Source organism: Euleptes europaea, chromosome 20 (assembly GCF_029931775.1).
Source record: "Euleptes europaea isolate rEulEur1 chromosome 20, rEulEur1.hap1, whole genome shotgun sequence".
In the NCBI taxonomy this organism is placed as follows: domain Eukaryota; kingdom Metazoa; phylum Chordata; class Lepidosauria; order Squamata; family Sphaerodactylidae; genus Euleptes; species Euleptes europaea.
The window spans coordinates 22,900,425-22,915,944 of NC_079331.1; the positions used below are offsets into that span (position 1 = coordinate 22,900,425).

Here is a 15,520-nt window from a genome sequence, read left to right on the forward strand (position 1 = left end):
TGGGGTTTCTAAAGCTCGTTCAACAATATAAATCCCTCATTTGATTTCTCCACACTGGGGAGCCGTCAGCTGATTGTGTGAACTGCCTCCACTGAAAGATCATTGCCTCGGTGTGAATCGGAACGCTCTGCCTAGGGGGTTTGATCCACAGTGGCCCATTTGCAGGTGCACGTTACTATTTGATCTTGCAGGTACCTGAACATATGAAGCAGACTGATTTTTCTGTTTCAGTGGCGTCTCTGAGATTTACCCATCTTTGGTTATATGTGTACCATAGTAGGCAAATCATAGAACAGTCAGCAAGATTGGCTCTTGGGAACGGTTTCAGATAATGCATATTTTAGTGGCTTTTGCAACTGACTGGGGGGCTTATTTTATTGTGCACCAGGGTTAGATTTTACATGCCAAGGTACTGGGCTTCATCCAGCCTGGTTTGAAATCAAAATATGCAAATCAGCATGGTTTATTTTTTAAAAGCCAAATTATGTTAACCACAAACAACATGAACATACAACTTAGCAGTGTTTGCAAAAAATCATCTGCAAATTATATTAATTACATGCAGTTATAATATACAAGTTAGCAGTGTTTGTAAAAATGTGAAATTATATTAATTAGAGACAACAGAAATATACAAATTAACAGTGTTAATTAAAACTGCATGCAAATTATGTTAATTGCAAGCAATTAAAATGTGTGGATTAGCAGTGATTGTGAAAAAGTGAAATTATGTTAATTACATGTGGTTAAAATATGCAGATTAGCCATGTTAATTAAAATGGCATGCAAATTATGTTAATTGTGTGCGTCTTAGAGATGCAAATGAGCTGCAGCCCTTTAAAAGCTTCCCTGCCACAGATTTCTGGCATGGCCTGACGTGTTGGCCACTGTGGTCATAGAACACACACTAAGCAAACGATCCAATGCAGTTGCCACAAAGATAACTCTAAATAATTGCGTGACCTGGAAGAAGGTTTCTGCCGTTCTCATCTTCATAAGAATGCTGTGCAGAATTATACTGGCACTTCGGCCCCCATAAATAAATATATAATGCCATGTAAACTTAGAACCTCTTCATTTATTCATGGGGAAGAATTTAGTGCCCCGGTGGTCGCGAGTTTTTATGAGTCACTGTCTCCCTTTTGCCCGTTCAACTAAGTTACTCCAATTGCTTCTTTCTCCTCTTTCCAGTTCCATCCTCTGCGTGAGTGTTTGTGAATGCATGCACACTCCTACGCGCACGTGTCTGAATTAATCCACAGGAAGTGGGCATACGTTTTGGAAATGATTCCAGGAAAACCAGTTTATTTCTGTTCAAATGAGCGGTAGAAAGGACAGGAGATGCATAAAGGCTGAGAAAACCCGCATGTGCTATAAGTCGCTGCTACTTGTTTGTCATGACAAAGAAAATGATGATTTTTGGCACCGGTAGCAGAATTAGATTTAAACGAATCGACGTTCCGGTGCAGTAATTCAGAATGCATTTGCTGCATTTATAAAAACATTATGAAAGATAATGGAGAATTAATAAGCTGCCCCCCTCCAAATAAGAAAGCGAATAATTGGTGAGGTGGAGTTAAGTGAACAGATGAGTATGTTCAGACTCCTCTCAACCTAGAAATGGGGATGTGAAGGTCACCCCAATCCTGGATGACAAACGGAGGGCTTTCAGTTGGTAAACAAATTAATCTTTGGAAAGGTCACCATTTGTTTTACATTTTGCATCCAGTCCCTGTCATCTGGAATCCAAGATTGACTGTCATTCCGCAAGGCGGGCGGCAGACGAAGCCGCTTCCATCCGAATCAGCATTCTCGGATGGAACTCAGCGCCTGATTGGGATGCTATGGGTTGCTGGCTTACAGCTGTCGGCCAGCGAGAATGGAGGCCCGGCCCAGAATCCCAATAAGCAAGGCCAGCCGATTCCTCCTGGTGGAAGCTGGCCCCTTGCCCACGAGTAAAATGTGCAGCCGTTCGCGCCAGCAATTATCTTGCCTCCTTCCTTCTGTGCTGCTTCTGTTCTGTTTCCTGACGAGCACATGTGGCGTTGACTGGCGTCGTACATCTCTTCTTGCCCACATCTGCTGTGGCAGAGATTTGATAGAAGTAGATTGTAGCGGGAGGTCGGTTCGTTGTTCAAAGAAGCTTCCCGAGACTTTAAAAGGAGGGGTTTTGCTTCCCAAATGGAAGGGAAACCGAAATAAACTGCTGTGGCACAAGGACGGGCAGTGGGCAGAGCACAAAATGTTTGTGCTTTGCTGTGCCAGCGTGGTGTATTGGTTAAGAGTGTGGTGTAGTGGTTAAGAGCGATGGTTTGGAGCAGTGGAATCTGATCTGAAGAACCGGGTTTGATTCCCCACTCCTCCACATGAGCGGCAGAGGCTAATCTGGTGAACTGGATTTGTTTCCCCACTCCTACACAGGAACCCAGCTGGGTGACCTTGGGCTAGTCACACTCTCTCAGTCTCACCTACCTCACCTAGCCTCACCTACCTCAGCAAGTCACATTCTATCAGCCTCACCTACCTCACAGGGTGTCTGTTGTGGAGAGGGAAAGGGATTGCAGGCTGTTTGAGTCTCCCTTAAGTGGTAGAAAAAGTCATCATATAAAAACCAACTCTAATAATAATAATAATAATAACAATAAACTTTTATTTATACCCTCCCCTCCCCCAGCTGAGCTAGGCTCAGGGTGCCTGCCATCATAATTAATATATAATATTCACAATAAACATAGGAGTTCTTGGGTTAACAGGACTGTTGTTGAAGGTTTACACAAACCAGTTTAGCCTCGTGGTTCAGGAAATGAGAATCTTAGGTCCATAGTTTATCTCTGGGCCAACTCAGCCCCCCCCCCCCGCCTCAGTAATATTGGCTTACCTTATAGGATTGTTGTAAGGGTATGGGACGCATTCTGAATGCTTATGGGTGTTGGAGGTGAGTTTTACGGATACCAAGGACTAACAAAAAGACAAACAAGTGGGTTCTAGATCAAGTCAAGCTTGAACTCTCCCTAGAAGCTAAAATGACTACACTGAGGCTATTGCAATTTGATCACATCATGAGAAGAGCAGAGTCACCGAAAAAGAAAATAATGAGAGGAAAAGTTGAAGGCAGCAGGAGAAGAGGAAGCCCCAACATGAGATGGATTAACTCTATAAAGGAAGCCACGGTCTGTGATATCTGAGAAGGCTGTTAACAATAGGATGTTTTGGAGGGCATTGATTCATAGGGTCACTATGAATTGGAAGCAACTTGACGGTACTTAACTCACATGCATATGGAGGGGGACGCTGCATTGAAGAGCCGCTGAAAATGCCTATGAATAGCTTATGGGGTGGAACTGGGCCAACTGGGTAATTTCTCCCTTCCCACAGCAGAGCCCCCCTCATGCTGTTCCAGTGGGGGGTCCCTGTGCCCAAAGAACAGCATTTCATGGAGATGAGCGGGCTGCAGTGGGAGGGGGGAGGCAGGAAAGTTCAGATGTGACCCTGCAATGCGTTGATCTCAGTTAAGGCTGTGTACGTACAGAGAGGTCTTTCATATGTATTGACTCAACCCCAAAGCAAAAGCATTTTCATAGGAAGCACCGGAGCTGAAGTTGTTTTTCTTTTTAAGAAAAGTCACCCAGTACTAGAACTCAGACTTTTTATCACAGATGGAAAGGGTTCCTCTTTTTTCTTTTTCGCATGCACTATATATTTTCCAAGTGCCCTAATTTTGCGGTATCATTTCCACGGGCCACCGCTAAAATGAAATCATTATCCCAACTAATCTATCAGTGTCACTAAAGAGGAGCATCTCAAAGAGCCGTAAATCGGGAGCCAAATGTTCTGCTTGTGCTTCCTCCTTGTCCATCAGCTGCTCAGCTGTGAAAGCAGGCATGCTGGACAGCGGCTGGCAATCTCCTGCAACCCTTCTCTCTCTCTCTCTCCCTCCTTGTCCATCAGCTGCTCAGCTGTGAAAGCAGGCATGCTGGACAGCGGCTGGCAATCTTCAACCCTTTTCTCTCTCTCTCTCTCTCTCTCTCTCTCTCTCTCTCTCTCTCTCTCTCTCTCTCTCTCTCTCTCTCTCTCTCTCTCTCTCTCTCTCTCTCTCTCTCTCTCTCTCTCTCTCTCTCTCTCTTTTAAAGATGCTGCTGCCAGCCTTTTCCCGTCTTATAAAACGTTTTTGCCTCGGTACCGTTTTGTTAAAAGCAACACAATGCCCTAAACAGAAAATTCACACTTCTTATGGGGGTGGGGGGTGGGTGGGGAGGAAGCTCTCGCTTTAAATTACAGCATAGAAAAATAACTGTATTGAGTAAAACATTTTTTATTCATGAGAGAAATGCACTTTGGAAAGACTAATAGAATGGTTTCGTTTTGTGCATCTACTTAATTATACACAAAATTATTTGAGATAAAGGGGGAAGGAGTAATGTCCCAGGATTATTACATGGAACAAATCTTTGCCATTCTGTCAGGCCTGTTCTCTTCTGAAGCGGCCTGACTGATTGTTTTGGTTCCACCAGGTGCTGTTCAAGGACAGCTCTGCCAACCGCCGAATTCCTAGTCTGCTTTGAGTCCCGTGGGAATCCACCCTCGTTGGGAGGGGGGTTGCCATGACTTCCATTGCTATCTTGATATGACCATTGCTCTTTCATATAGGCCCTGCACCATACCCCTAATCCCCATTAGTGCCAATCTAACTGTTTGCTGCTGTAAACCTGTAGATCTTCCGAATAAATCAACTCTCTTTTGGACTGTTCGTCTGTGGATGTTGTTTATGGGATTATCACGGGACAAGTGCTTAAACATTCATCCAAATTAAGAGTTTAGCTCTAATCTGTGAAAATCATTCCCTGACATCTCAGAACCATTGTGTTGGAATTCTTTTTTTTCGGGAAGGATCTGGTGAGACTGGGGCTGGATCCTGTGCAAGGGATCATTTCAGATCCCTCCACAAGGCTGACCAGTGCTAAAGGAAGGCTTCTGAAAGCATGTGGTGGAGAGTGCTGCCAAGTCTCAGCCAACTTATGGTGACCCATCACAGAGTTTTCAAGGCAAGAGACATTCACAGGTGGCTTGCCATTGCCTGCCTCTGAATAGCAACCCTGGAATTCCTTAGTGGCCTCCCACCCAAGTACTAACCAGGGCTGACCATGTTTAGCTTCTGAGATCTAATGAGATAGGGCCAGCCTGGTACATCCCGGTCAGAGCAAGAGACATTCAGAGGTGGTTTGCAACTGCCTGCCCTCTGCATAGCAACCCTGGACTTTCTTGGTGGTCTCCCATCCAAGTACTAACCAGGGCCAACCTTGCTTAGCTTTTGAGATCTGATGAGATTGTCACTCTCATGCGTCTGCCCCTAGTATCCCTCAAGCAAACTCATCCAGACAAGTAGATCTGAAGCAGTAATACTTTATTAGGAACTAAAAGGCAAATAAAAGAACTGACTTTTGCCAAAATTAAAAAGCGCATTAAAGAGCTTGATTATAACAGCACTACTTTTCATGCTCGTCGTGTCTGTTCATCCCAGTTCTTCGGAATACCCCCTCCACGTGGTCTGCCTGCCTATACATATTATCTAACAACTCCTTGTCTCTGTAGAGCTTTTTGCAGAATTCTGAATATACCATACTCTGACAGGATCTGCCCTTGCTCTTCTGGCTCTATTGACTCATTAGCCCATGCCCTTTTGGAATGCCGCTTTTACGAGGAACTTCGATCACACTATATTTCCCCCCTTTTAATATACAAATCCAATGCCTCTGAGACTGACATAATGCCTTTTTTACTAAGTGATAGGGACCCCAAGGCTACATTGTCAGTGGCAAGATTTGTTTCAGTCCTAATATCCCTCCAACACTAGATATATGCTGCTCAAGATCAATTGATCAAGGAGCTTCTAAGGGATAAAAGGAAAGGAAAGAAAGGAAAAGGAAAGAACTGACTGCACGCAGGCAGAAAGGTTAGCAATGGAGACCCAGTACAGGTTACCTGCTTAAAAACATTAGAACAAGGGAATAAGATAAACATTGCTAGGCAACAGCGAGATAAGCAGTTCCCATGAAGAAAGACAAAACACGCCACAGCTGTGATAACCAGTACTAATGAAGTATACACAGGAGCTTCCAAATCCTGGGAACCAAGGTCTTGACTTATGGCCAGAACTCGGCCTGAACTTATGTCAAGAGCCTGTCTGGATCTTGCGTTCAGTGAAGAACCTGACATTCTGCCCCCCTTAAGGCCCCCTCCCCCTCCCCTAACAAAGGATGAGGCTTTTCAGGATAGGCTTCATGAAACTGGCGGACCAGGCGGGGGGCAGGTTTGTGGTGTTCCGCCACCCACTCATCATGACTGGGACCCAGATGTTTCCAACGTACCAGGTAGTGTAGGGTCTTATTACGCACCCGAGAGTCCAAAATTTTGAAAATCTCAAAATGTTCTTCACCTTGTACCAACACTGGAGAACCTGGGGCAGGTTCGGGATGCCACTTGGGGGCAGCTACATACTTCTTTAAGAAACTGATATGGAACACTGGGTGAATACCTTTCAAAGACTTAGGAAGATCGAGTTCCACTGTGACGTCATTTATGAGCCAAGAAACCGGAAAGGGCCCCACATACTTTTCACTGAGCTTTTTACATGGGCGAGGGGAGCGAAGGTTTTTTGTGGACAGGTAGACCTTGTCTCCCACCTTGATGTCCCACCCCGGAGAACGGTGTTTGTCCGCTTGAGCCTTGTATCGGCTTTTGGCCTTTTCCAGGTTCTTTTGCAACCAGGGCCAGGTGTTTTGCACTACGTTTACCCACTCACACACCTCGGTATCGGTCTCCTCGCTCGAGAGATTCACATTTCCCAAGGGACCGAGGTCTTTACCATACAACACCTGAAAAGGGCTAAACCCAGTGGACTGATGAGCAGAGTTATTATAAGCATATTCAGCAAAAGGCAAAAGATCCACCCAATCGTCTTGATAATAATTTACATAGCAACGTAAGTAACATTCTAGTACAGAGTTGACCCGCTCGGTCTGACCATCAGTCTGGGGGTGAGAAGTGCTGGACAAACCTTGTTCCACCCCCACCAACTTAAGAAAAGCCATCCAAAACTTTGCCACAAACTGTGGGCCGCGATCGGAGACCACCTTGCGCTGGAAGGAGTGATATTTAAAGACATGTGACACAAACATACGAGCCAGTTTCTGAGCCGTGGTCCCCATGCAAGGGACCAAATGTACTTGCTTAGAACAAAGGTCCATTACCACCCATAGTACTTTTTCCCCCCAGCTGGGAGGGAGATCTGTGATGAAATCCATGGCTATAACTTCCCAAGGAGCCGAAGGTGTCTCTAGAGGCTTTAAAAGTCCGGGCGGTTTCCCCATCACGTGTTTGGCGGAGGCACAACTGGGACAGCTGCGAATAAAAGAATCCAAGTCCGACCTCATTCCTAGCCACCAAAATTGCCGGTGCAAAAGGTGCAAGGTCTTAACTAACCCAAAATGTCCTGCTACCTTCGAACCATGGCCCCAACCCATTACCTCCCTCCGGAGAGTTGCGGGGACGTATAATTTGTTTTCCCAAAACCAGCACCCGTCCCTTTGAACCATTTTGTCAGGCAGACCATTCGTGGCTTCTTCTGCCTGATACGCTTGAATTAACGCAGTTCTGAAAGAGTCTGGTATCCCCTCCAGGTGTCCAGTTTTCCCCGCCTGTGAACTGGTGAGAACCGCCAGTCCGGGTAAGTCCCCTGCTGTTTCGGAGTAAAGAACGAGTCCGTGGGACAGTCCTCTTTACTCTAATACTGGGGGAGGCGGGAGAGCGCATTGGCCAGGTGGTTCTGCTTGCCGGGTACATTCTTTAAAACAAAACAAAACTTGGAAAAGAATTCGGTCCAGCGCATTTGTTTGGCAGTGAGTATGTGAGTTCCTTTCAGAGCCTCTAGGTTTTTATGGTCTGTCCACACTTCAGAACGTCGGCCCCCTCCAGAAAATGCCTCCACACTGTGAGAGCGCATTTTATTGCGGCCGCCTCCTTTTCCCAAATGGGCCAGTTCAGTTCCGACTGCGAAAACCTTTTGGGGAAATATGCACACGGTTGGAGGCGCCCCACTTCCCCCACCTGCAGCAGAGCCCCCCCCCCATGTCTACATTGGAGGCATCCACCTGAACAATGAAGGGTTTCTCACAGTCGAGGTGTTTGAGAACAGGCTCTGAAGTGAAAAGCTTTTTCAGTGTGTCAAAAGCCCACTGACACTCCGGCGACCAATCCAACCGAGCTGAGGGTTGATTGGCAGAACTTCCCTTCCCTTTAGTTTTTAGCAATTCTGTGACAGGCAAAGCAACCTGAGCAGAGTTTTTGAGAAAACCCCTGTAAAAAATTGCGAACCCTAAAAACGGTTGCAATTGTTTGCAGGTGGTAGGCGGCTCCCACTCAAGTACCGCCCGTACCTTCTCCGGATCCATGGCAAGTCCCTTGTGTGAAATCATGTACCCCAAAAAGCTCAATTTGTCCTGGTGAAACACACTTCAACAACTTGGCAAACAACTGATTGTCTCGGAGGCACCCCAGTACCTCTTTGACCAATTTCACATGCTCTTCATAGGTTTTTGAATAAATCAAAATATCATCCAAATAAACAATCACTCCTTTAAACAGCAGGTCATGTAGAACCTCATTAATCATTTGCATGAAAACACTGGGGGGCCCCGAAAGTCCGAAGGGCATGACCAAATAGTCAGACATTCCGAAGCAACTAGAAAAAGCCGTCTTTCACTTGTCCCCTCTTCGAATACGAACTCGATAATAAGCCTCGACCAAGTCCAGCTTAGTAAAGATGTGACCCTCCTTTAATTGGCTGAGCACATTGGGAATCAATGGAAGGGGGTAGGCGTTAGTCTGGGTGACTGCATTTAGCCTACGAAAGTCAACACACAACCAAAGATCGCCCGTCTTTTTGCGCACGAAGAAGGAGGGAGCCGAGCAAGGCGCCGAAGAGGGCCGGACAAATCCACGTGCTAGGCTTTTGTCCAGAAACTCCCACAGCACTGCTTTCTCCTTCGGGCTCATGGGGTATATCTTTCCCTTTGGTAGTTTACCTTCCCCCACCAGCTCAATGGCACAGTTCGTTTTTTGGTGGGGCGGTAACACATCACAGTTCTGTTCATTAAACACATCTGCAAACTGGCGGTACTCTTTCAGCAGTTGGGGGGAATAAGGTCCCGATCCAAAGAAGCCATCGCAGCGCACCCCCGGACGGCCACCTCTCGCCGGTGATGGTCACACTGTGGTTGAGTGAAGGCTGTCCGCCTGTTCACCCAGTCTATGGTGGGGCCGTGCCCTTGCATCCAGTTCACCCCAAGCACGACTGGTTATTGTATTCCGGGTAGTATAGTAAAATGGATCTGCTCCCAGTGGGACCCAACGCCCAGCGCCACCCTGTGTGTGTGCTTGCTAAAGGGGCCGTTCTTCACTGCCTTCACCCCTAAGGACTTAAAAATGGCTTCATCAATTAAGGACCGACCGCACCCCGAGTCTATCAAAGCCACCATGGAAATTTGCCCCCCCTTTGGGATTTTGTAAAACAACGTCTAGAAACAGAGTCCCATTTTGCTCACCATTACTGGAGCTCCCCGCTCTTTCCTGGCAGAGGTCTGCTGCGGAGCTCCGATTACAGCAGACCCTGGACGTTTTTTGGCTTCAGGTCCCAAGTCTCCTCTCCCTCCGAGGCCGACGAACTGTCTTGTGATGGGACCGGCACATTTGTAATCCAAGACCCCGTTGGGTCGAGTGGGGTAGTACTTGGCGCTTCCCGGCCGGCTGACTTGAGGTTGAGAGCGGTGGTTCCTTGTTTCCCTCCAGGAGTCACACTCTTACGGCGATCCGGGCCTCCCGTCCGAGTCGCCTCCTCCTCGGCCGGGTGTGGAGCTGCAGGGGAAACTTCGGCTCGGGAAGGACAAGCGGCGGCGAAATGTCCCATTCCGCCACAAATTAGACACGCGCCATTCTGAAAGCGTCACACCTTCTCCGCTGCCGGGCCAGCCGTCCTCCCAGTCAGCCGGTAATTCCCTTTGAGGACTGCCCACTCTGACCGTGGCCCCGATTCTCGCGCTTTACGCTGTTTAGACAGGTTCAGCAACTGCTGGTGGTTTTCAACTTCCACCGCAGCTGGATCCACCCCTTGAGATCGGGGGGGGGGGGTCCCCTTGCATGAAAGCCCAGTACAGTATCTCCGAATTCAAGCCCTTACGGAAATACTGCACACGTGAAGCTTCGCTCTAGTCCACAACTTTACTGGCTAGCAGTTGGAACTCACTTGCAAACTGCATCATCGACTTGGATCCCTGGTGAAGCTGCAGCAGCGCCGTCTTGGCCTGCTCGCTTTGGTGAGGATCCTCAAAATGCTGTCTGAGTGCGAACATGAAGTCATCAAGGGTCCGCAGAGCACGGGACCATAGATCATACTGCTGGGCCATCCAGCCTGCCACTTCCCCTTCCAGCAGTGAAGCCACATACCGCACCCGGCTCTCCTCCGACTGAAAGGTGGCCCCCTGCTCCCTCATAAAACTGTTCACTTGGATCAAAAAGTAGGGGAGCTTATCTCTGGAGCCGTCAAAGGATGCCCGTAATTCCCTCTGGAAAGCCAGTGGTTGGGGCAGTGGTGGTGGCGGAGGTGCAGGCGCCTGCAGCGGTGCAGGCTATTGGGGTACGAGCAGAACCGGGGGGACCTGTCCCACCACGGGTGGAGCAGGGCGTGCTCGACACAGCTAGTCCACCTCTTGCCATAGTCCCTCCAGTAAGCCCAACAGCATAGCTACCTGTTCGACCAGTTCATGGTTTTGGTGCTGGAGACGTTAGTAATCCTCATCCTGCTCTCGCCACTTCTGCGCCTGGAGATGAAAGTCCTCATCCCTTTCTTGCCACTTCTGCATCTGGTGCAATCCCATGCCCCACAGAGGCGGCTCCTCAGAACCCCCTGTTGCTCCCATCCGAGAGCCGACAGTAAAATCCCAGTCCTCCTCCGGCAAGACAGAGCCCACTCCCCGTCGCCCCCGGGTATTAACGTGTGAAGGCACCCACTGCCGAGGAGACTCCAGCCAGAGCCACGGACGAACGTCTGGAAGTCCAGGCACTCCTCCGTCCATGCCCCAAGGCCTCGGTTTCTCCTCCAGTTTCTCCGGCAACTTAGGTTCCTCGTTCGGTTCCTTGCGGTTCACTGGCTCTTGATCAGGAACAAGCGGTGTCATGGTGTCGGGCACTTTAGTGCCCGGAGCTTCACCCATGGTGTTGGGGAGAACACAGCACCTCAGCCCGAAAAGTGATTGCTAACCTAATGTCAGTCTCAGGCGTCTGCCCCTAGTATCCCTCAAGCAAACTCATCCAGACAGGTAGATCTGAAGCAGTAATACTTTATTAGGAACTAAAAGGCAAATAAAAGAACTGACTGCACACAGGCAGGAAGGTTAGCAATGAAGACTCAGTACAGGTTACCTGCTTTAAAACATTAGGACAAGAGAATAAGATAAACATTGCTAGGCAACAGTGAGATAAGCAGTTCCCATGAAGAAAGACAAAACACGCCACAGCTGTGATAACCGGTACAAACGAAGTATACACAGGAGCTTCCAAACCCTGGGAACCAAGGTCTTGACTTGTGGCCAGAACTCGGCCTGAACTTATGTCAAGAGCCTGTCTGGATCTTGCGTTCAGTGAAGAACCTGACAGAGATCTGCCTTGTCAGGGCCATCCATTCCCATGATGGCAAGTGTTATGCTGGAGTAAACTGGTGGGGCTTTACTGGCTTACGGCTGGAAATGTACCTCAACGATTTGAGGGCTTACTCATGAGCAACAGGAGTTGGGTGCTTGCTTGGTTATTTATGGAATAGTGGCACTCGCAAGATGTTATTTCTCCGCTTCAGAAATCCAGAAGAAGCCGCCTGATTTAGACTCATTTGTGCCTTCAGTGTTTACGTATTGCTGTGTTCTAATGTGGATTCCTGCGTTCTTTGCGCCTCAGCAAAAACCTGCCAGGGCCTGTTCCTCAAGAGCCTTCATGGGGGCTGAGAGAGCTTTACAACGGTTTTGCTTTTCCCGGCTGTTCTAAACCTGGAAAGATTATTCCGACACAGTCCTCAGGGCTTCCAGTTTTCTCCTAATTCTCTAATTCAGAAGGACAAATGGGCACCATTCACCTGCCTTCTTTTCTCTAGATTAGTAAGGGGCTACTTTCTAGAATTGCCCTGACCCGGATGGCCCCAGGCTAGCCTGATCTTGTCAGGTCTCAGAGGCTAAGCAGGGTCGGTCCTGGATAGTACTTGAATGGGGGACCACCGAGAAAGTCCAGGTTTGCTCCGTCCACAGGGGCAGGCATTGGCAAACCACCTCTGTTTGTCTCTTCTCTCAAAAACCCTACAGGATTGCCATAAGTCAGCTGCGACTTGACAGCATTTTCCATCACCACTTTCTGGAATCGGTTATCAGGGTATAAAGCATGGAGGGGATCGGTGAGCTGCCGCCTGTCCCCTCCCGCATCCCTTGTAGCACCTCACTCTCTGTCCCTTTCTCCCTGACAGCGTTTGTCTGTGCCCGTGGCTTCGCTGCCGATGAAAGATATTTCAGTCGTGGAGATAATTGATGGGCCTTTGATGGCCAAGATCAACACCACCTCTGTATTTTTTCTAGTTTGTGCTGAAGTAGAGGTGTAAATTGACAGCTGAGGCTTGGGTTTTGCAGCCCACGGCTGCGACATGGAAGAGGCAAGAAGCATCTGACTAAAGCGCACAGTTGCGGCTGTTCCCATAAGGGCATAAGTCCCATGGCCGGGCCAAGTGAGATCCGCCAGGCTGCCACCATGAAGATCTGAGCAGGCAGGCAGGACAGGGACACTGGTCCAAGTGTCAAAATAATGGGCTGCAATAGTCTGGCATTTGATATAATATAATTGCTTATCTTATCACATGTTGTTTATTCTTGTATTTACTGCATTGTTTATTCTTGTATTTACTGGGCTCGAATGTAACTCTCCATATTTTCAGATGCCAGGAGTATAAAAGCTTCCTAGTCTAAGAAAATCAAGCAAAAAACCTGTAGTTACTACACCTACACGCTGTCTACCAGAAGCTGGAGACATGTGACTTACATGTCTCCAACTTCGAACTTCACTTACTATCACTCGCTTAGCTTGGATAGGCCAAAAATAATCTGGGGATCAACTTTCGAGTTTGAATCAGCTTAAAGATGTCTCCCTATGATATCCCTCAATATGTATCCCAAAACATGCAGTAGAGATACCTGCTGGGGAGATGATGCCAGGTGGGGTTCTCCATGGACACCCGCTATACAAGAACTTTTTTAATGCTTTTCAAGTAATGATATGTTTCATATTATATATTTACTATGTCATCTCCAATGGAGTCCTTGGCATGAATCCTTCTATTTAATTTGTAGAAATCTCCGTTCTATTTTTCTTTTATCCATTGTCCTTATTATTTTTGTATAATAAAAATATAATGAAAAAAATGGACTGCAACAGAGAATGATTTTTCATACAGCTAGATTTGAATCCAGCAGCACCTTAGAGACCAACAAGATTTTCGGGGTATGAGCTTTCGAGAGTCAGAGCTCCCTTCGTCATCCTGATGAAGGGAGCTTTGATTCTTGAAAGCTGGTACCCCAAAAATCTTGTTGATCTCTAAGGTGCTGCTGGACTCAAATCTAGCTGTACTACCACAGACCAACATAGCTACCTTCATACACTGATAGTTTCCTGTGCACCATCCCTCAGCTTACGATGTAGTCGCCAAAACTAAATCAGCTCCTTGCAAAAGGCCCCAGGTTGTTTTTTTGTTTTCATATTTATTTGATTATTTATTGCATAGGTGACATTGCAAGACGTTGATTGGATTTTAATTAACTCTTCTTTTAAATTATAGATGCCGCTGACAGACGACAGGCGGGCAGCATGTTCGGAAAGCAGTAAACTCTTGAGCTCGTACTGTTTTCTTTATTAAGCAATAATGAAATTATTCCAAGCAGAAAGGGTGTTTATTATTTAGCCACGCGTGAGCCGAGAGCTCTATGCTGCAGCAGCCCGAAGTGTCGGCAGCTGACGGCAGGCGTCTCCTTTGCTCTCTCTCCTTAGGTGCCCCCTCAGAAGTTAGTCAAGGGCGTCACCGTGGGCAACCTCTCAGTGGCTTCGCCTTCCTTCTATTTGGATCGTTCGTGCTCTGTATTGCCTCTGACCAAAAGGGATGCACAGAAAGGTCAGTCCCAACTGACCACTCCGCCGTCTGGGTTCATTATGCTCGTTCTTTCGTTTGTACATTAGGGTGGACACAGGTAACTAGAGCAAACTCAAGTCCAGTAGCCCCTTGAAGACCAACAAGATTTCGAGGGTATAAGATGGCCCAGGCTTGCTCGATTTTATCAGATCTTGGAAGCTAATTAGAGTCAGCCCTGGTTAGTACTTGTTTGAGGACCCAAAGAAGTCCAGGGTCGCTATGCAGAGGCAGGCAGTTGCAAACCATCTCTGTTAGTCTGCCCTGACCTTAATAGCCCAGGCTGGCTCGATCTCGTCAGATTGCAGAAGCTAAACAGGATCGGCTTTGGTTAGTAGTTGGATGGGAAACCACCAAGGAAGTCCAGTGTTGCTACACAGAGGCAGGCAATGGCAAACCACCTGTTTGTCTCCTGCCTTGAAAACCCCTTGAAGGGTTGCTGTGCCTTAGCTGTGACTTGACGGCACTTTTCGCCACCAAGCTTTTAAGAGTCAAAGCTCCCTTCATCAGATACTAGTAGGAATGGAGACCCCTGAGCCCTTATATCCCAGTCAGAAAGTGAGAGGGGTATTGCAAAGAAGGGAGTCGGAAAGTGTTGCAAAGAAGGGATGTACCCTCGCATCCTGACTCCCTTCTTCCACTCCTTCCACCTTCTGGGATATAAGGCCTTGGGGACCTTCTTTCCTACTTGTTTCTGTTGAAGGGTTTTTTGACTCTCGAATGCTTACACCCTCAAAAACCATGTTGGGGTTTAAGGTACTGTTGGACTTGGATCTTGTTCTCTGGCAGACCAACACGACCCACCAGGAGCTATATAGCTAGATCACTGATCAGCAGCTGGTTTTAATGGTGGCCCACTTTAGAGTGAATGGGCCAAGGCCTCCCCCACCGGTCTTCAAGCAGCCCGACAGCAAGCTTACACGGTGCAGCAGTGGAGGGGACGACGACAAGGAAGGTCACATAAGCTCTACAAAGTAAAATATTGTCGAAGGCTTTCACGATCAGAGTTCATTGGTTCTTGTAGGTTATCCGGGCTGTGTAACCGTGGTCTTGGTATTTTCTTTCCTGACGTTTCGCCAGCAACTGTAGCAGGCATCTTCAGATGCCTTGGAGAGACACTGTCCTTCAGTGTTACTCCTCTGAAGATGCCTGCCACAGCTGCTGGTGAAATGTCAGGAAAGAAAATACCAAGACCACGGTTACACAGCCCGGATAACCTACAAGAACCAATCTACAAAGTAAGCCAATTACAAAGCAGCA

At 47.7% G+C, this 15,520-nt stretch overlaps 1 protein-coding gene across 1 annotated transcript in view; it reads left to right on the forward strand.

The window, feature by feature from the left end:
- IQCH (IQ motif containing H) overlaps nt 1-15,520 on the forward strand; it is a 132,079-nt gene that overhangs the window by 25,393 nt on the left and 91,166 nt on the right. Inside the window, exon 6 of the mRNA XM_056865756.1 lies at nt 14,125-14,245. Coding sequence (XP_056721734.1) covers nt 14,125-14,245 — 121 coding nt within the window. The remainder of the gene's footprint in view (nt 1-14,124; nt 14,246-15,520) is intronic.